This window comes from Mastomys coucha, unplaced genomic scaffold (genome assembly GCF_008632895.1).
Source record: "Mastomys coucha isolate ucsf_1 unplaced genomic scaffold, UCSF_Mcou_1 pScaffold15, whole genome shotgun sequence".
NCBI classification, from domain to species: Eukaryota; Metazoa; Chordata; class Mammalia; order Rodentia; family Muridae; genus Mastomys; species Mastomys coucha.
Genome location: NW_022196897.1, coordinates 89,217,484 through 89,236,933, shown reverse-complemented (window position 1 = coordinate 89,236,933; position 19,450 = coordinate 89,217,484). Strand labels below are relative to the sequence as shown.

Sequence of the window (19,450 nt, the reverse complement as noted above, 5' to 3'; positions counted from 1 at the left end):
TCCTTCTAGGATTTTGAAGCATTAACTCCGAACTTGTTGGCTAGAACTGTAGAAACAGTGGAAGGTGGAGGATTGGTGGTCATCCTCCTACGGACCATGAACTCCCTTAAGCAGCTGTACACGATGACTATGGTAAGAGCGTGTCTCAACCCCAACACAAAGCCAGCTGCTTTGGCTATAGCGAGTGAGCACCTTCAGTGCATGGTCTGCACAGCCTCAAGGTCCCCATCACCACAGATGGATCCTCTCCACTTGTGAGGAGGAGTTTCCGAGAGCCATGTTTGCTTTCAGGCAGTTACAGTTCCACACTGGTGAGGTTGAGATGCCATGCAGCCTTTTTGTGTTTGTTTTGTGGTATAGGACCTCACTTTACAGCCAGGGCTGGCTTTGAGCTCTTGCTCCCCAGGTCCTAGCCCCCTCAGTGCTGGAATTGTAGGTGTGTACCACCACAAGCCTGGGACTAAGTTCAAAGGGACTGTGTGCAGCTTTCCTTACTGGCCCTCATCTTCTGGGGGAGAATAAACTAATAGCTTCTAGTTCTGCTTTAAACTATGAAGAGAGGTAGTGCTCCTCCCAAACAAGGCATGGTAAGAAGGGGGGCTCCACTGACTCACCAGCTCCATAGGGATTGCCAGGCCAGTGTTCTATGAGCCAACTTTAAACTCATCCCTGGGGCCTCGTGGCTCAGGAATGGGCTGCATCAGCCCTGGCATCTGATGAGCGGTTTTCTGGTGAGGTGGACTCTCTTCAGATTCTGACACTGCCTTCTGTCATTCCCACACCCACAGTCCTTGTCGCTAGCTGCTCTGATACCTTCAGACATGGCTGGCACCTCTACCCCAGGGCCTTTGCACTTGATATTCCTTCTGGAATGTGTTTCCCTTGAATCTCTGTGTGCGAACGACCTTCAACTCTTTGTCTTTCTTTTTCCAAGTCATAAGGTTACAGGTATGGGCCACCATACCCTTTTTAGTCTAGGCAGTTCCATCTGTCCTTCATTTGCATCATTGTCTTAGTTACTGTTCTATTGCTTTGAGGAGACACCATGACCTAGGCAACTCTCATAAACTGTCTAACTCGGGGCTTGCTTCCAGTTTCAGGGGTTAGTTCATTATGAGGGAGAGCATGCTAGCACGGCAGCATACATGGTGCTGGAGAAATAGCTGAGAGCTCACATCCTGTAGGCAGAGACAGAGGTTGGGCCTAGTGTGGACTTTTGAAGCCTCAAAGTGACATACTTCTTCCACACCTCCTAATCCTTCCTAAATAGTGTCACTGCATGATGACGAATGTCCTAGTCAGGGTTACTGTTGCTATGTTGCTGTGATGAAACCCCATGGCCAAAAGCAAGTTGGGAAAAAAAAAGTTTATTTGACTTACATTTCCACATCACTGTTCATTGTTAAAGGAAGTCAGGGCCAGAGCTCATACAGGACCTGGTGGCAGGAGCTGATGCAGAGGCCATGGAGGAGTGCTGCTTACTGACTTACTCCCCCTAGTTTATTCAGCCTGCTTTCTTATAGAACCCAGGACCACCAGTCCAGAGGTGGTTCCACCCACAATGGGCTGGGCCCTCCCACATTAATCACTAATTAAGAAAACACACATCTTATTGAGGCATTTTTTTTCAACTGAGGTTCCATCCTGTCTGAATACCGTAGCTTGGGTCAAGTTGACATAAAGCTAGCCTGGGATAACTAAGCATTCAAATAAATATATGGGCCCATGGAAGCCATTATTATTCAAACCACAGGTGTGCTTCATCGAAGCACTTACCAGCCCCTAACATTATTTGTATTTGTGTGGCCTCTCCTAATTGTGGAACAGGGACCTAGTTGTATTCCCCTGGCATGTACGAAGGGGATCCTTAGATACTGTGAGTGAATGAATAGATGACATTGTGTCCATGTTAGTTTATCTATTCATCCTATCTCCTGGACTTGCTGCCTGCTCATCCTTCCAGTCTGCTTCTCATCTCTGAAAGGCCTTCTCAGACCACGCTTCTCCTCATTTGCTGTCACCACACTGTACGTTTCGTTTGTGACATTCATTTGTCTTTCGCTGTTAGACCATAAGTTTTATGAGAACAGTATTCTTGTGAGTTAACCAGTGCACACACAGTTTTGTCTGGCAAACTAGTTGGCACATACATTTAGCTGAGTTATGGTGCTGGATGAACTGTGGCAAAAATCAGTGGTAGGAGAGGGGCAGTTAATGGGATGGAGACCTTGCACGGGTGTCTGATGCAGCACACAGGGAAGAGTTGGTCTTATTTCTCTAGGGTTTGCTGATGTCTTCTAGTGTAATGTTTAATGTTGCTTTTAGAAGATTTTGTCAATGGGTGTTGTCTTGTTTTCTTAGGATGTGCATTCCAGGTACAGGACTGAGGCCCATCAGGACGTGGTGGGGAGATTTAACGAGAGGTAGGTCTACAGGCTGGGTCCCACAGTTGCAGGGAATCAGAATGGGAGAAGTGGTTTTATCTTGGATCCAACAAGTTTGCTGTTGTATCAGAGGGATGTAGTTCAGGCTTTCAGAACCTAGAGAGGCTTGCTTTGTTTTGAGACAGGTTTTTACTAAGTTCCAACCAGCCTCAAACTTACAGCTTACCCACCTCTGGTTCCCGAGTGCTAGAGTAACAAGACTGCATCCCGCTAGCAGTGAGATCGTGATAGCAGCAGCCTGTGAAACCAGCTGAGTGGAGAGGGCTGCAGGCTGGGGCCGGAAATCTTGTACGTAACCTTGCTGCTGGCTTGACTGGCTTTGGTAGCTTCTCTCTTCTCTTAGTTTACTCTTCTGTCCAAGGGATGATTCAACCTTCCTAATGCTGCAACCCCTTAGTATACAGTTCCTCATGTTGTAGAGACCCTCTCCCCATCATAAAATTACTTTATTGCTACTTATAACAATAATTTTGCTACTATTATGAATTGTGATGTAAACATCTGATATGCAATCCCCATGGGGGTCATGACTCACAGGTTGAGAACCACCATTCTAGCTGTTGCAAAACATTTCAGAGGCTCCAACAAATGCATGTGAGTCTTCACAAAGGAGAAATATTTCCAAGACTTAACTGGCTAAATCCCCCTCACCATACATTCCCTCTTCAAAGACTAGTGCTCTCTGAGATTCTTATAGGAGAGTGATCCAGATCGTTGTTTCTCAACCTGTAGGTTACAGCCCCTGGGGGTGAGCATTAGGACGGTTGAGCTAGAACCATTAGGACCACTGAGCTAGTACCTGTTTAACTGATTGTTTTCCTGAGTTTATTTTACCATGCAGCTCATTTTTACAGGATCTTAGTGGCTAGTAAAACATTTAGCCTGTGGGTCACGACCCCTTGGGGGCTAATCGACCCTTTCACAGGGGTTGCATATCAGATATCCTGCATGTCAGATTATGATTTACATTATGATTCACAACAGTAGCAAAATTACAGTTGTGAAGTAGCAACAGAATAATTCTATGGATGCGGGTGGCTACAGCATGAAGAACTGTATTAAAGGCTCTCAGCATTAGGAAGATTGAGAACCACTCATTGCTTTAAGTTTTGGTCTAGATGAGTAGTTTTTTACTGGAGATGACTTTGTCCTCTAGGACATTTGGCAGTGTCAGGAGCTTTTTGACCATCATGACTCAGGATGGTGGTGTAGAGTGCCATCGGATCTTGAGTACACAGAACCCTCAGTGGACAAAATAGTCACCATGAAAAAGACCTATTAGCCCCAAGATGCAAGTTCTAATCCTCCTGGCCTCGTTGAGCTCAGGGGTCTTTCTGACTTCAGCCTGTGGTACTTTGGCCAAGTGCAGTGAGGGCAGGAGAAGAACTGTGCTGGTGACTAGAGTAGAAGCCAGTGAACATAGACAGAAGCCTCTTTTCTTTAATGCTTTGGATGAGGGGATGGCCCAGTGATCCAGGAACAGTGGAGCTTGCTCACAAATAGAGCTCACTCATAGTGGTGCTTGCTCACAGTGGATGACCACAGCTCCTGGCTATGGTCTTGGTCTTCCAGTATAAATATGCTTAGGTGACTTGCAGAGCCAGCTGAAGCATCTCATTGCACCCCACCTGGGTTCTGATGTGATTTTCCTGAAAAAATCTTTTGAGTTCTTGCTTAGACAGTGCCTGCCTTCCCTGTCACCTCACTGTAGTTGCCTTGTCCCTCAGGTTTATTCTCTCTCTGGCGTCCTGTAAGAAGTGTCTGGTCATTGATGACCAGCTCAACATCCTGCCCATCTCCTCCCACGTGGCCAGCATTGAAGCCTTACCTCCTCAGGCCCCGGTGAGTCTGGGTGAGAGGAGCAGGGGTCTGTTGAGCATGGGGGTGTAGTTTCCAGGGGAGCTCCTGGGCTGGGGCAGACTGCTTTCCCTTCTCTGATAGGATGAGAATCTCAGTCCTGCTGCTCTGGAGCTACAGGAGTTGAAAGAGAGCTTGCAGGACACTCAGCCCGTGGGTGTTCTGGTGGACTGCTGCAAGACCCTGGACCAGGTACACATGGGTGGGCTCAAGTCTCCCCTCCCCTGATGCTGCTGGCACAAGGGTAAGGCAGTAAGCAATGGGGACCATGTCAGGACGTGCCAGCTCTGCAGTATCAGGGCTGTGCTGTGTGGAACCACAAAGAGCCAGCCAGTGAGCTGAGGTGAGGAGAGGCATTGTATTTAAAGAGGAACTATCTTTCCATAGAGGATGGTAGCCTGGTGTTCTTTAATTTCAGTTGTTTGTTGTTTTCTTTTTCTCTTTTCTTTTCTGTCCTTTCTTTTCCTTTTATTCTTCTCTCTCTTTTTCTTTCTTTTTCTCTTTGTTTGTTTATTCCTTTCTTTCTCTTTTTCTCTCTTTCTTCCTGTTGTTTTAGAGACAAGGTTTCTCTGTAGCCCTGGCTGTCCTGGAACTCACACTGTAGACCATGGTGGCCTTGAATTTAGATATTCCTCTGCCTCTGCCTCCCATGTTCTGGGATTAAGGGCGTATGTCCCCACCATCTGACTAATTAAAAAGGTTTTTTGCTTCTGACGTATATAGAAGAGTGTGGGAGCTTTAGGTTTGTTTTTACGAAGGGCCCACCTAGTGTGAGTCTGATTTGTGGTATACTAATAGTTTGAGTGGAAACCCCAAGGTGACCAGCTGGTGGTTTATGTAGCTTCTGGGCTGTGATGGTTTGCTGGTTAGCACTGCCTGAAGACTCAAGCTGCTGTCTGTGCAGAGTTTCGCCCAGCCTTGGTCAGATGAAGAGCACAGGACTCCTGAGAGGTAGCAGCTGTGGTGATACCTTCCACCAGTCTGGATGAAGTCCCAACAGGCTGGCTTCCTTTTTAACTCTGGAAGCACAATTACAAGCTCTTTGTGCTGGCTAGTTGGATCCTCCAGGTTGTTTTGAACCACTTGTGGTCTAGTGAAAGGGATTAACAGGGTTTGAGAGAAACTGTATTTCTTGGAACAGCATTATCACATGAAGGAAGCTTACTAAAGAGGCCGAAGCAGGAAGACTGCAGTAGTTTAGGCCAGGCTGGGCTGTATGGTGAAGTCATTTCTCCAAAACAGGGAGGGAGGCTCACTTAGTAGAGTGCCTTCGTGGTGTGCACAAAGCCTTGGGGTCAATCCCCAGCAGTGCATAAACTGGGTATGGCGGTGCCTGCCTGAAATCCTCCTGCTCCTGAGGTGGAGACAGGAGGTTTAGAAGTTCAAGGTCAACCAGGTAGTGGTGGTGCACACCTTTAATCCCAGCACTTGGGAGGCAGAGGCAGGTGGACTTTTGAGTTTGGTCTACAGAGTAAGTTCCAGGACAGCCAGGGCTACACAGAGAAACCCTGTCTCGAAAAAAAAAAAAAAAAAAGTTCTGGGCTATCATGAGTTGCAGGCCACCGTGGAATACATGAGACCCTGACTTTAGGATAAAAGGGAAGGAAGCTATGCAAAGTTACCAACTAGTAAAGGATGAAAGCATGCACATTAACAGAGTAGAAAGCGACACCTGTGTTGATTCCAACTGTTTTGGCAAGTGTGATGATATCTGCCTATATTCTGAACTTGTCCAGTGGCTGAGAGGATCATTGGTTCTGATACCAGCTTGGGCTACATATAGCAAGCCACTGTCTCTCTCAGTCTCCCAGAGAGATCTGTGGCTGTTGTGTCCAGGAGCCGCATCATCAGATAGTGGGCATTAGAATGGGTGTGTCACCAGTCGCTGGTGCTTCTGACAGTGCAAGAGGATCTCTTCTTTCTGGGTTTCTTTACAGTTACATTTGAGTTGTTACTAATCAGCCAAGGGGACAGCTGATTGTTTTTAATTGGCATCATCATGAAAGGCAGGAAATGATGATTGATTATCCCTGTTCTCTCTTTTGGTTATGAAGTCTGCTCATGTCTGTATTACTTGAATATTTGTCTTTTTCATGTTACCCTTTCATTTTAGATAAATAGTTGAGGATATATTTCAGTCTAAGTTATTTTTAATTAGCATTTGGAACTTCTCCTCCCTAAAATTTAAAAAGTAAAATATCATTCATCAAAGACGGAGTTGCTACACTTGATGCCTTGGGTGTTTCATCTGAAGAGCTTGGTGTCCTGAAGGCCTTCCCTGCTGGGTCTTCATGTCTATGCTGCTGCCCCAAGATCCAGACTGGCTCCTCAGGGCGACAGGCACAGCTTCTTTCCCTCCATTACATGTCATTGGGACCCAGGTTTGGCCTGGATTGGTAGTATGACTTTTAGCACAACTAGAAGTTGTTCCTATTTAGTGCCATGCACTTGGCTGTGTGCCAGGCTTGGCAGGTCAGAGCTCATGTTGTATAACAGTGGGTCTTCACCGGTGGGTCTCAGTACATACAGATATCCTGCATATCAGATACTATGTTACGATTCGCAACAGTAGCAAAATTATAGTTATGAAGTAACGATGAAATAATTTTATGGTTGGAGGTTACCGCAACATGAGGAATTGTTTTAAAGGTTCTCAGCATTAGAAAGCCTGAGAACCTCTGCTCTGTAGGATGAGACAGATTCTGTGTGGGGGAAATTAGTTTCTTCCACTAAATCATTTGGTTTAGTGGAAATAACTGTAGAGCAGGGAAAAAGGAAAGGTAGTCTAGAGGTGTGGGGCACGTCGAATGATGCATCTAGAGATATTGGTAAGGGGTGGAAGATTTTAGAGCAAAGCCTTCAAGGAGTTGTGAAATGAGTCCCTGGGCAGAATGGTCAGTAGCTGCATAGGCCTAAGGCAGAAGTGTGTGTTGGGTTAGGGTTAGGGACCAGCAGGGAGGCCAGTATGGCTAGCAGCAAAAAGGAGGTGGGGGTGGGGGATAGAAGTTACTAAATGCCACTAGGGGAGCTAGTGACAGTGGAAAGTTTTGTGTGTCTTTTAGCACAGTGTGGTAGCATCCCAAGTTTATAAAAGGATTCTCTTTCTGCAGGCTGTGGTGGGATGTGGGTTGATGCAGGAAGAGTAACTATGAAGCTGCTTGTTATGATGGAGTTAGCTGGAACAGGAGAGTGGCTGTGAGCAGAATTGGAGGACTGTGAGGAATGACTAGGTTGTCTTGAAGGTGTCACCAAAAGGAGGTGCTAGGAAGTCAGGACTGGGTGAGAAAATGAGGGTTTGTTTAACATAGAGTTGGAGGACAGTGGGGAGGCTAGTAGGTAGAAAAGAACTGTGTTACATCAGCTTACCGTCTGAGATGTCTGTTGTGTAAATGGAGCTGTATAGGAGTCTTTGTAAGTACCTAAGGGTATGGCATGTGGAGGAGAGGTCTACAGTGGAGATAGAAACTTGAGAGCCTTGAGGGTACCTTGGGTCTTGACAAAACTGAGGAGCCATCCAAGGCATGAGAAACATTGGCGCTGAGCAGGGCTTTCTGGCCTATAGGGACTGATGCCCTTTTCATTGTCCTCAGCGTCAGCCTAACCTCTCCACAACTGGCGATAAGAGCCGACCCTGTAGCCTTTCTGGGCATTCACATAATGCTATCTTTGCACAGGCCAAAGCTGTCTTGAAATTCATTGAGGGGATCTCGGAGAAGACCCTAAGGAGTACTGTTGCCCTCACCGCTGCCCGAGGAAGGGGCAAGTCTGCGGCCCTGGGCCTGGCTATTGCCGGGGCAGTGGCATTCGGGTAAGGTTCCCATGGGAGTGTGCAGGATTTGAGCCAGGAACCTGGTGGAGTTGTCTCTGGTTCCTCATCAGGGCTGGTCACCTTGTGACTTCTGTCAGGGTCTTGGGTATTTCTGTCTGGAAGCTGCAGCACTGCTCCTGGGCCAATAAGAGGCACACTGGGCAGTACCAGGGCCCTTTTGTTTGCTATTTAACTTGAACAAACACAAATGCAAAGAAAACTTCTCATCATGAGAGTGTCTCACCAGCTTTGGTAACTGCACAAATACAGGTGAAATATGTTATGACCTTGGTTGGTGATGGGTCTTATTTGTTTTCAGTAAGGTCTTTTCTGTCTTTGGCCTGAGTGTGCTTTGCCAACTCAGATGATAGATCTATAACCATTGTCTTAGGTGTGCTGTCTTCTCTAGTGATGCTTATAGAGTTTTGTGGGTGCTTTGTATGTGGATGAACCAAGGCCCAAGGAATTCTGATTACCCAAGATCTTCCACCAGATTGCCGCCAGCAGAGCTTTGACCTTGGCCCCAGCACCATGTAGCTCCATGACTTCATAGTTTGAGGACCTCAGTCTAGCTAGTGATGAGTGTGAGGCTGCCCTTCCTATCAGGACACCAGATTGGTGGCAGTGTGTGGGTTCTGCATGTGGACAGCTATTCTTGTAGTCTGTCACTTGGTACCCCTGACACTGATGAAGTAGCCTGTGTCAGCACATTGATAACCTGTTTGTCCTGGTTTTGAAGTGGTGTGTACTCAGGTCTTGGTTGCTTTCCTCTTCTCCCAAAAAATGTCCTTCCCTTACCCTGTTGTTTCTGGTTATCACTTGTGTGACAGAAGCAGCCAAAAATGATTCCTTAATTTTATTTGCTTCTCTAAAATATCCTGTCTCTTAATTTCTAAACTACCTCCCCCATTTTTCTTTTGTTCTGCAGATATTCCAATATTTTTGTTACCTCCCCAAGCCCAGATAACCTCCACACACTGTTTGACTTTGTGTTTAAAGGATTTGATGCTCTGCAGTATCAGGTAAGAAGGCAGTAGTGTGGACCTTTTGCTTCAGTGCTAGAGCTCAGCCAGGAGTCTGTGGAGCGCTTGCCTTCTCAGTAGTGATTCTCTGAGACTTGTTGAGGGTTTGACTCTTTCTTCACCAGGAGCACCTGGACTACGAGATCGTACAGTCGCTGAACCCCGAGTTTAATAAAGCGGTGATCAGAGTCAATGTGTTCCGAGAGCACAGACAGACTATTCAGGTGAGGCTCATCTCAGGCCTGCTTTACAGACCAGCCAGGGTCCTGCTGTGTGGACCTAGCTGTGTGGTGTTTGCCCTTTTGTGTGACTGGTTTGCCCTGTCCCAGCACTGGTGTGTGACAAGACTGTTGCAGATTATCAGCACCAAGTGAAGATGGCATTCGGGTCAACTGTGGGGGAAATGCATGTAGTTGGATTGAAAAGTTCAGTTTGCTTCTTTGACTGAAAGGAATGGGATTGAGAGTATGTAAAGTGTGAAAAAGACGGTGATTCTCATCAGTTCAGGTTTTGCTGAGTTGAGTTACTGTAGGTTTTGAGACCTACATCTGCAGCTGGAACAATAACGTCACCATTTCAAAGGAAAAGCGCTTTGCAGAATGTGCTGGGGATCTCTGTGGTTTTCCAGTGTCCTATTTCCCTTTTAAACATCATTTCCTGGAAAGCTCCACAGATCTCTGTAAGCCCAATTGCTAAAGGCCTCAGTGTTGCTCAGTCTCTGAGGCATCATGCGACAGGATTGCAGAGGCACAAGACTCACTGGCTCTTGCTGGACAGATTCATTGATTGCTTTTGAAGTTAGATTGGAATAGGAAGTTTTTTTTTAAAGATTTATTTATTTATTTTATGTATATGAGTACACTGTAGCTGTACAGATGGTTGTGAGGCTTCATGTGGTTGTTGGGAATTGACTTTCGGACCTCTGCTCACTCCGGTCAACCCTGCTTGCTTAGTCCCTGAGTGCTCCAGCCCAAAGGTTTATTTATTATTATAAATAAGTACACTGTGGCTGTCTTCAGATGGTGGTTGTGAGCCACCATGTGTTTTCTGGGATTTGAACTCAGGACCTTTGGAAGAACAGTCGTTGTTCTTACCTGGTGAGCCAGCTCACCAGCCCCTCCACCTTAGTTTTTGAAGTAAGATCTCTCCCTCACTGAACTTGAGTTCTCAGATTTGGCTAGACTGGCTGGCCAACAAGCCCCAGGCAGCTCACCTCTGTCATCTGAGCATGGGTATTGCAGGTCTGTGTGCTTTGCTTTTATGTGAGTTTTGGGCGGGATCCAGACTCATACCCTTATGTTTGTGGAGCAAATGCTTTATTGACTGAGCTATCTCCTCACCCTCCTCCCTATGTTTTGTAGAAAAAAGAATATGAGGCTCTGTGAGATGGCATGACCTCCTCATGGTCACATAATCAGTGCTCAAAGTGTCTGGTCCCAGGTGTCCAACCTGAAGCTCATTTCATTCTTGAGCTGCCAAAAGTAGAAAGTGGGGAGTTGTGGGAAGAGAGAAAGGGGACAGTGTGGTGGACAGACGGGACTTCTCAATGAGTCATTAGTCCTCACCTGGGTACTGTGTGTGGATTTAGATGGTTACATTTATAATCTATATATATGTTTTTCCCACAGTACATCCATCCTGCAGATGCTGTGAAACTGGGCCAGGCTGAGCTGGTTGTCATAGATGAAGCTGCCGCTATTCCCCTCCCCCTGGTAAAGAGCCTGCTAGGGCCGTATCTGGTTTTCATGGCATCTACTATCAATGGGTAAGGTTCCTGGATGGAGCTGCTGTTACTCTTGTCTGTGATCTTGTACATTAATAGGAATGTAAAGAATATGACCTGACCATGAAAAGCTGTTCAGCATTAGTGAGTCTTTGGGACGCCCTTGTTCTTTCTGGGTCTTCTTCACCAGGAGCTGCCTCATAAACTCACTCCCCTCTGGTTAAATGTGTCCCGAAAAACTGAAGAATTTTGCTTAAAAAGCTAGCAATGTCCTGTATCTTAAAATGTACCTCCTATGTCTTAGGATATAGAAATGTAATATTAAGATAGATATAGTTAGCATTAAAACAGGCTTATACTGTTATTCTTAAAACTTTAAAATAGAGTTCATCTTGACATGGAAAAATTATAGAAAATAGATAGCAAGCAAAAGGGAAAGTGTTGGTGATAGAATACTGGCTTAGTATTGCCATGGCCTCCTTGGCTTAGTCCCTAGCATCCAGAAAAAGAAGTTTCAAAAAGTAGGTGCTGGGGAGATGGCTCAGTGTGTAAGAGTGCTTGCTTTGTTAGCTCCAGCATCCGAATAAAAAGCTAGACATGCAGTGTGTAACCCTAGCACTGGGGCAGGTGCTAGAGCTTGGGGCCCAGCCAGGTGGGTTTAGAGAGCTCACTATGCAGCCATCCTGACATGGTGGTGGTGTGGTGAGCTTCTAGTTAGTGAGAGCCTGTCAAGGTGATAAAGCTGAGAAGAGTGAAGGAAGAACACTCCCAAGAACTCCTCTGGTTTCCACATGTGTACACATGATCTGAGGCACGCATACACTTGTGTGCATGCTCCACAAATAGACCATATACATACATGGACATAAAAGGAACGAAAAGTGCCTTCCACCAGCTCTGTAGGTGTTATGTGAATATATTCTATATACTTACTTTTCTTTCCATTTACTTATGCTGTTTGTTGTTTTGAGACAGGGTCTTAACTCTGTAGACTAGGCTGGCATTGAACCCAGAGAGTTGCCTATCTCTGCCTCCCAAGTGCTGCAATGAGAACTGTGTGTCTCCACACCTGACCTTTTTCATTTTGAACAAAAACATAAAGTTTACATATTGTTGTTAGTAGACAGTATATATTGTGAAATCTCCCCAAGTCAATAAATATGTGTATTCAGTAAAAAGATTCCTATACATCTTCATGACAGAACTCTGTATTTCAGATTTATTATTATGATTAGTATTTTTACCTTTAAAGACAGCTTTATTGAGATAAGCTTTGCATTTGATATTGGTAACACATGTTAAGTCTATAATTCACAGTTACACCACCATGTTCAGACAGACAGTTGGGCTTCCATATTCTGTACCTGGAGTGTACACAGTCCACTGTGTATTTCTGCAAAGTGGCTTGCTCCAGGGTTCCAGATAAAATGGAATTGTACAGTGTGCAGTCTTTTGTTTTTTTTTAAAGATTTATTTATTATTATACATAAGTACACTGTAGCTGTCTTCAGACACACGAGAAGTGGGCATCAGATCCCATTACAGATGGTTGTGAGCCACCATGTGGTTGCCATCTTACCAGCCCACAGTGTGTGGTCTTTAAAAGACATTTTGAAAATGACATTTTGAAAATGACATTTATTTATTTTACATGTGTGTGCATATGTATGCCATGGCAAGTGTGTGTAAAGGTTAGAGGACAGCTTATGGGAGTGTTTCCTCCTCTTACTATGTGGGTCCCAGGGATCAAACTCAGGTCTTCAGCTTGAGGGGCAAGTGCCTTTCTTTGCTGAGCTGTCTAGCCACTCCCTGTGTAGTCTTATGTAGTTGACTTTTTCACGTTCTCTAGTGCTCTCAGGGTTCACCCATGGAAAGGTGCCAGTATTTCTTTCCTTTTTGTGCTGAACAATACTCTGCTGTTTGGAGGTGCCCTGCTAACTCAGCTATGAGAGCATTCAGATTCTCTTTCTAGTTGACTGTGAAGCCGATGTGTACACGTATATGGAGATTTCTCTGTGGACTTGTTCTCAGTCCTTTTGGACATGTGGCTGAGCAATGGGGTTACTGGGTCAGGTGGAGACTGTAACTGCATGGCACGTGGCTGGATTGTTTCCATAGCAGCCACACTATTTAATTCCCAGTGTTTCAATAACTTGTGTCTAGGCAGGATCCAAAAAGCTAAATGGCACAGTGAAGAAATAATTCATGTTTTATATAACTTGTATTAGACTATACTGTTAAGAAATTATTACTAGTTAATGCTATCTGGTTATTGTACCAAAGTTTATAAGTTAAACTTTATCATTGATGCATATATAGGAAAACATGTATATGGGATTCAGTTGGAGCTATGGAATGTCCCCTCTGCTGAAAGGAGTGTACTGTGTGCGGATTCTGAATTCTCCACTTATGTATTCTGATGATGGTGGATATTTCTGCCGACTCTGAAATAATGTTTCACTCTGCTTTTCATTTGCTTTGCCCCGATAATTCATGATGTTGAAGATCCTTTTCTTTTCTCTGTCCCCTCCTCCTATCCTTCCCTCTCACCCATCCTCCCTCCCTCTCATAATGGGGATTGAACCTAGGCCCTAACACATAGTAGGGGAGCACTCCACCACTGACTTAGGCTAGGCCTTACTTTTCTGATTGGGTTATTTGTCTTTTTATTATTTATTATTGAGGTGCAAGGTTTATATTCTAGGCAAAAGACCCTTATCCAATATAGTATTTATAAAAATTCTCTTTCATTTCATTGGTTTTTTGCTTTGGACAACATATTTTCAGACATGAAAGTTTAGGTGTTGCTGCTTAAATTTATTCATGTATTAAAAAAACTTTTTTAAGTCGGCTGTGTGAACCCGGAGGGTCGGTATGCCTCGGTATGCGCAGCTCGTCATGGGCCCCACGGGGAGTGGGAAGAGCACCTACTGCTCCACCATGGTTCAGCACTGTGAAGCCCTCAACCGATCTGTCCAGGTGGTCAACCTGGACCCGGCTGCAGAGCACTTCAGCTACCCTGTCATGGCTGACATCCGGGAACTGATCGAGGTAGACGATGTGATGGAGGACGACTCTCTGCGGTTTGGTCCCAACGAAGGATTGGTGTTCTGCATGGAGTACTTTGCCAATAACTTTGACTGGCTGGAGAACTGTCTGGGCCACGTTGAGGACGATTATATCCTTTTTGACTGTCCAGGTCAGATTGAGCTCTACACCCACCTACCTGTGATGAAGCAGCTGGTCCAGCAGCTTGAACAGTGGGAGTTACGAGTGTGCGGAGTGTTCCTTGTTGATTCTCAGTTCATGGTGGAGTCATTCAAGTTTATTTCTGGCATCCTGGCAGCCTTGAGTGCCATGATTTCTCTAGAGATCCCACAGGTTAACATCATGACGAAGATGGATCTGCTGAGTAAGAAAGCCAAGAAGGAGATTGAGAAGTTTCTAGATCCAGACATGTACTCTCTGCTAGAAGACTCAACAGGAGACATAAGAAGCCAAAAGTTCAAGAAGTTGACAAAGGCCGTGTGTGGCCTGGTTGATGACTACAGCATGGTTCGATTTCTGCCGTACGATCAGTCAGATGAGGAGAGCATGAACATTGTGCTCCAGCACATCGACTTTGCCATTCAGTATGGGGAGGACTTGGAGTTTAAGGAGCCAAGGGAGCATGAAGAAGAGTCTTCCTCCATGTTTGATGAGTATTTTCAAGAACGACAGAATGAGTGAGGTTGACTACGAAGCCACCATCCCCCTGGCCGAGTTGCGAAGTGCTCTTCTCCTGGAGGATGTAACTGGGAAGCTGCTGCTTGTGTCTATAAACGCTGGGCTCTAGGGATGAGCCAGTGAGTGATCAATCCAGTGAGCGAGGCTGGCTTGTGCTCTGAGCTCTGAAACTGCTGCTATTTCGGGAGATTTTGTCCTGAGACTATTGTTTGGATTTTTTTTTTTTAAAAAAATCTAAGTAGAAATTAATGCACAAAGACTTGTATATAATGTAAATCAACCTAGCCACACATCACCGGTGATGTACTTGTGTGTGTGTGTGTGTGTGTACATGTGCGCTTGCAAGTACATGCTCAACTAGAGCCAATGTAACCTCACTTTTACAATAGGATTTTTGTTTTTTGAGGGGTCTTTTTTTGATTTACTTGTTTGTTTTTGGAGAGGTACAAATTATTATAACAAAAACCATAGATCTACATCAAAATGTAAAATTGGAAGGATATACATAAATCTTATTTTCCCAAATCAAAAAAAAAAAAAAAACTTTTTTACACTTATTTATTGCATGTTTATGCATGTTGTAGTGTATGAATGGAGGTCAGAGGACAACTTGCCAAAGTCAGTTCTCTCCTGTATGCTAGCTCCAGGAACTGGCTTCTGGCTGTCAGGTTTGGCAGCAAGTGTCATTACCTTGCTGGCCTGAATTAATTAATTAATTTAATAAAAAGGATTCTTTTGGAGAAATTTGTTCTGTGTGGTGATAGAGAGGAGTGAAATACTTCAACTTTGCTGGGCAGTGGTGGTGCATGCCTTTAATCCCAGCACTTGGGAGGCAGAAGCAGGCGGATATCTGAGTTCGAGGCCAGCCTGGTCTAGAGAGTGAGTTCCAGGACAGCCAGGGCTACAGAGAGAAACCCTGTCTCGAAAAAAACCAAAAAAAAAAAAAAAAGGGAATACTTCAACTTTGTAACTTTTGTTCATTTTGTATAAGTAGCATCTGATTAAATGCTTAGCTATGGAATATAGTTAATGAGCACTATGAAATGATGTAATTGAAGTGTAAAATCCCCAACAGTGTGTGTCCCGGGACCCAACAGTTGTTCCTGTGATTACCAACAAGGAGGAGATGCTCAAAGATAGAAAACTGGTTCAGTGAGCAAATTATAATGGCTTAAGTTTTAAAATTATATTTTGTGCACGCACTTGCACAGGCACCCGTTGGTGTGCTTGTTTACCTGATGGTTCTGTCTGGAGGTCAGAGGGTCAGCCTTTATGAGTCAGTGCTTTCTACCATGTGGGTCCCAGGGTTTAATCCTAGGTCACTAGGCTCGATAGCAAGTGCTTCCTCCACTGAGCCATCTCACTGGCCCTGGATCAGAGGCTCAGGCCTATGCTATCACTCTTTTTTTTTTTTTTTTTTTTTTTGAGGCAGGGTTTCTCTGTGTAGCCCTGGCTGTCCTGGAACTCACTCTGTACACCAGGCTGGCCTTGAACTCAGAAATCCACCTGCCTCTGCCTCCCAAGTGCTGGAATTAAAGACATGCGCCACCACTGCCCGGCTATGCTATCACTCTTGCCATACATCAATCAGCTTTTCATTTTATTTATTTATTTTAATTTTTTAGATTTATTTTATCTCACATGTATGAGTGTTTTGTTTGTATATATGTCTGTGCATCATGCACATGCCTAGTGCCTTCAGAGGTCAGAAGGTAGTGTCAGATACCCTGGAACTGGAGCTATAGATGGTTGTGAGCCACATGTAGATACTAAGAACTGAACCTGGGTCCTCTGCAAGACCATCAAGTGTTCTTCATCTCTGAGCTGCCTCTACAGCCCTATTTTTTAATCTGTGGGCATACGTGTGTATGTGCAGGCATGAGCAGCTGTGAATTAGGTCAGTACCACCTCAGGTATTAGTTTAGCCTTCTGCTTTGTTTGAGATGGTCTCTTGTTTGCTGTATACCAGGCTAGTTGCCCCTTAAGCTTCCAAAGGCTCTCCTGCCTTTGCTTCCTCTCTTGTAGGAACATGGGATTCTGGACATGTATTACTAAGCCTGCCTTTATGTGAACTCTGGGCTTCCAAACTCAATCCTTATGTTTTCATGACAAGCACTTTACCCATTGACTCATCTGTCCAGCCCTACCTCACCTCTTAGGTGAAAATAATAAAAAGAATCACTTGGCAGGACATTGGAGAGATGGTCAAGTGGTTAAGAGTACTGGCCACTCTTACAGAGGACTCATTTCCATTTCCAACATCCACATGGTTGCTCAAAACTATTTGTAATTCCATTTTCAGAGGATCTAATGCCCTTTTCTAGCTTCAGTGGGCACCATGTATGCAGTGATACACATGCATATACGTGTAAACAAAATACCCATACACATAAAATAAAAGCAAATAAACCTAACAAAAGAATCACTTGATGAAAAAAACAAAACAAAACAAAAAAACAAAAACAAAAAAAAAAAAAGATCACTTGAGTGGTGGACTTGCTTGATTTTGATGTCCCACATGGGAAAAAGTCTTTGTTCATGTCTTATAACTTCTGTTCATGTCATATAGCTTCTGTTAGCACCAACCATTAGACTGTGTAGCATTGCTCCTGACTCACTGGCTAAATGCCTTGTTGACATCATCCTTTAGGCCTTATTTTCAGATCACAGTTCTATGAAGGGTGTAGGACAATCCTTTGGGAATGATGCTTAAAGAGATCAAGTTCTCTACCCAAAGGCACTAGATTCACACCAGGGCTCAACTCTGAACCTGTATGCTTCCTAGCCAAGTCACATCTTGGTTCATCTCCTAGGCCTCTTCCTTGGGACACTTGTGTGCTATGCTGGAAGTTCAGATGAGAGTGGCGGGCTTGGTTTCATCTGGCTGTCTCTGCATAGAGTAGATTGGGGCCCTTATGTCTGACTGCCCTTTGCTTTTCTCCTAGCTATGAGGGCACTGGCCGGTCACTGTCACTCAAACTCATTCAGCAACTCCGTCAGCAGAGTGCCCAGAGCCAGGTCAGCACCACGGCTGAGAACAAGACCACAGCGACAGCCAGATTGGCCTCAGGTACCTAGCAGGCCTCTGACGTCTGCCCCAGCACCACATGGCGGTACTAAAGCTTGATGCTGTCTGAGAGTCCTAGAAGAAGACAGCTCTCCTGAGGGGACCTATAGCCCAGTGCCCAATGGATCCCTGGGGCCTCTTTGGTTCCTACTCTAAAATATGGTTAGGATACGTTGACTTGTTGGTAAATATTCAACCTAAAACACCTTAAATCACCCACTTGACATTCTTGAGCTGTGGGTATCTGGACATCATGTCACAGATAAAGTGCAGTATTTTTATTGTTAGATGCTGTATGTTGAGTAATTGTTTCTAATTGTATGTGTTGTGGCTGACAGCTCGGACTTTGCATGAGGTTTCCCTCCAAGAGTCAATCCGATATGCCCCCGGGGATGCAGTAGAGAAGTGGCTGAATGACCTGCTGTGCCTGGATTGCCTCAACATCACCCGCATTGTTTCTGGCTGCCCCTTGCCTGAGGCCTGTGAGCTGTATCCTCTGTCTTAGGAGCCCTGTTGGGGGGCTGAAGCAGTTGGAGAAAGGGTTTGGATTGGGTACAGTGGCATTTACCTGCGATTTGGGAGGCTGACGCTATGGAGGATGCTATGGATGCGCCATTTAGGTCCAGCTCAAGTAGAAGCGCTAGCAATGAAATCCCCGCCCTTTTAATTTAAGACAGGGTTTCTCTGTGTAGCCCTGGCTGTCCTGGAATTCACTCTGTAGACCAGGCTAGCCTCGTACTCACAGAAATCTGATTGGTTCTGCCTCCAAGTGTTAGGATAAAAGGCGTGCACCATCACTACCTGGCAACGTCTTGCCTTTAAAAGAAGTTTTTTGTTGTTCTTTTGTTTGAGGAACATTTTCGATTTTATTTCTCAGGTTTCTCCACTGTAGCTTCTGCTTAGGACACTGGGCTTCTGTCCCAAGCTCGGGGAAATGTGCATTTTTTCTGGTGTATCTTCTTTTGAGTTCCCCGTGGTTTATTTTCATTGCTTAACCCCAGACAAGCTACTATGTTAACAGAGATACCCTCTTTTGCTACCACAAGGCCTCTGAAGTTTTCCTCCAGCGGCTCATGGCTCTCTATGTGGCTTCTCATTACAAGGTAGGGAGCAGTCGTCACGGCTTCCCACCCCTCCTGCTACTCAGGGTTCCAGGTGGCCATTCCACTGGGACTTCAGTGTGTTGAAGTTGGCAGGGTCCAGTGATCTTACTGGAGAGGTCACAGTTCCCATTAGAGCTTGTGTGGCTTCGGACTGCGTGGGAGCCCACGAGTGAGAGCTAGAGGGGTAGGGCAGTGTTGCCCATCTCAAAAGGCAGTTTGTGCTGCTGAGCTAAGGAGCAGGGAACCTGAGCTTAGGGTACTAAACCCAAGAAGTAACGGCAGGCAGCTGCTTTCTGGTGTCCAGGTATGGTAGCGTGTTCACAAACAGCCCTTGATGGGGGACTGAAGAGTGGGTGTTGAGATGGGGGCGTGCTTTCCTGAAATATCAGTCAGCCTATTCTCTGAGAAAGCTCACTTCTCAGGTGTGAAGTAAATAGTGTCAAATAACTACTACTCCATGACCTCAATGTTGAGCCAGAGAAGACAAGACAGTAGGTGTTGGAGGCACAGTCTCACTGCAGCCATCGTGAAGAGTCACCTTGTCACAGTGACAAAAAGCACTTTGCTAGGTGTCCAAGCCTCACTTGGCTTTGGGAAAGGCAGAGCTACAGTCGCCATCAGTTCCCAGTCAGGCCTGTGAGTGAGGGACTGTAGGTGTGTGTCCTGCCTGTGAGTGAGGGACTGTAGGTGTGTGTCCTGC

The 19,450-nt window shown here is 45.3% G+C and overlaps 2 protein-coding genes across 6 annotated transcripts in view; both read left to right on the top strand.

Annotated features, from left to right (window-relative positions):
- Nat10 (N-acetyltransferase 10) overlaps positions 1-19,450 on the top strand; it is a 41,013-nt gene that overhangs the window by 9,055 nt on the left and 12,508 nt on the right. For all 5 annotated transcript variants that reach the window (XM_031371186.1, XM_031371189.1, XM_031371190.1 and 2 more), the window contains 11 exons: positions 10-132; positions 2,362-2,423; positions 4,172-4,286; positions 4,386-4,493; positions 7,976-8,109; positions 9,038-9,131; positions 9,257-9,355; positions 10,760-10,896; positions 17,526-17,650; positions 17,986-18,136; positions 18,654-18,750. In XM_031371186.1, coding sequence (XP_031227046.1) covers positions 10-132; positions 2,362-2,423; positions 4,172-4,286; positions 4,386-4,493; positions 7,976-8,109; positions 9,038-9,131; positions 9,257-9,355; positions 10,760-10,896; positions 17,526-17,650; positions 17,986-18,136; positions 18,654-18,750 — 1,245 coding nt within the window. The remainder of the gene's footprint in view (positions 1-9; positions 133-2,361; positions 2,424-4,171; positions 4,287-4,385; positions 4,494-7,975; positions 8,110-9,037; positions 9,132-9,256; positions 9,356-10,759; positions 10,897-17,525; positions 17,651-17,985; positions 18,137-18,653; positions 18,751-19,450) is intronic.
- Positions 12,528-15,099, top strand: LOC116090575 (GPN-loop GTPase 3). The gene has a single exon (XM_031371191.1). It carries the CDS (start codon positions 13,729-13,731, stop codon positions 14,581-14,583), a length of 855 nt encoding a protein of 284 aa, XP_031227051.1. The 5' UTR covers positions 12,528-13,728; the 3' UTR covers positions 14,584-15,099.

Excerpts from the sequence above, each read along its gene's own strand:
- LOC116090575 (XM_031371191.1), top strand. The coding sequence starts at position 13,729 with ATGCCTCGGTATGCGCAGCTCGTCATGGGCCCCACGGGGAGTGGGAAG.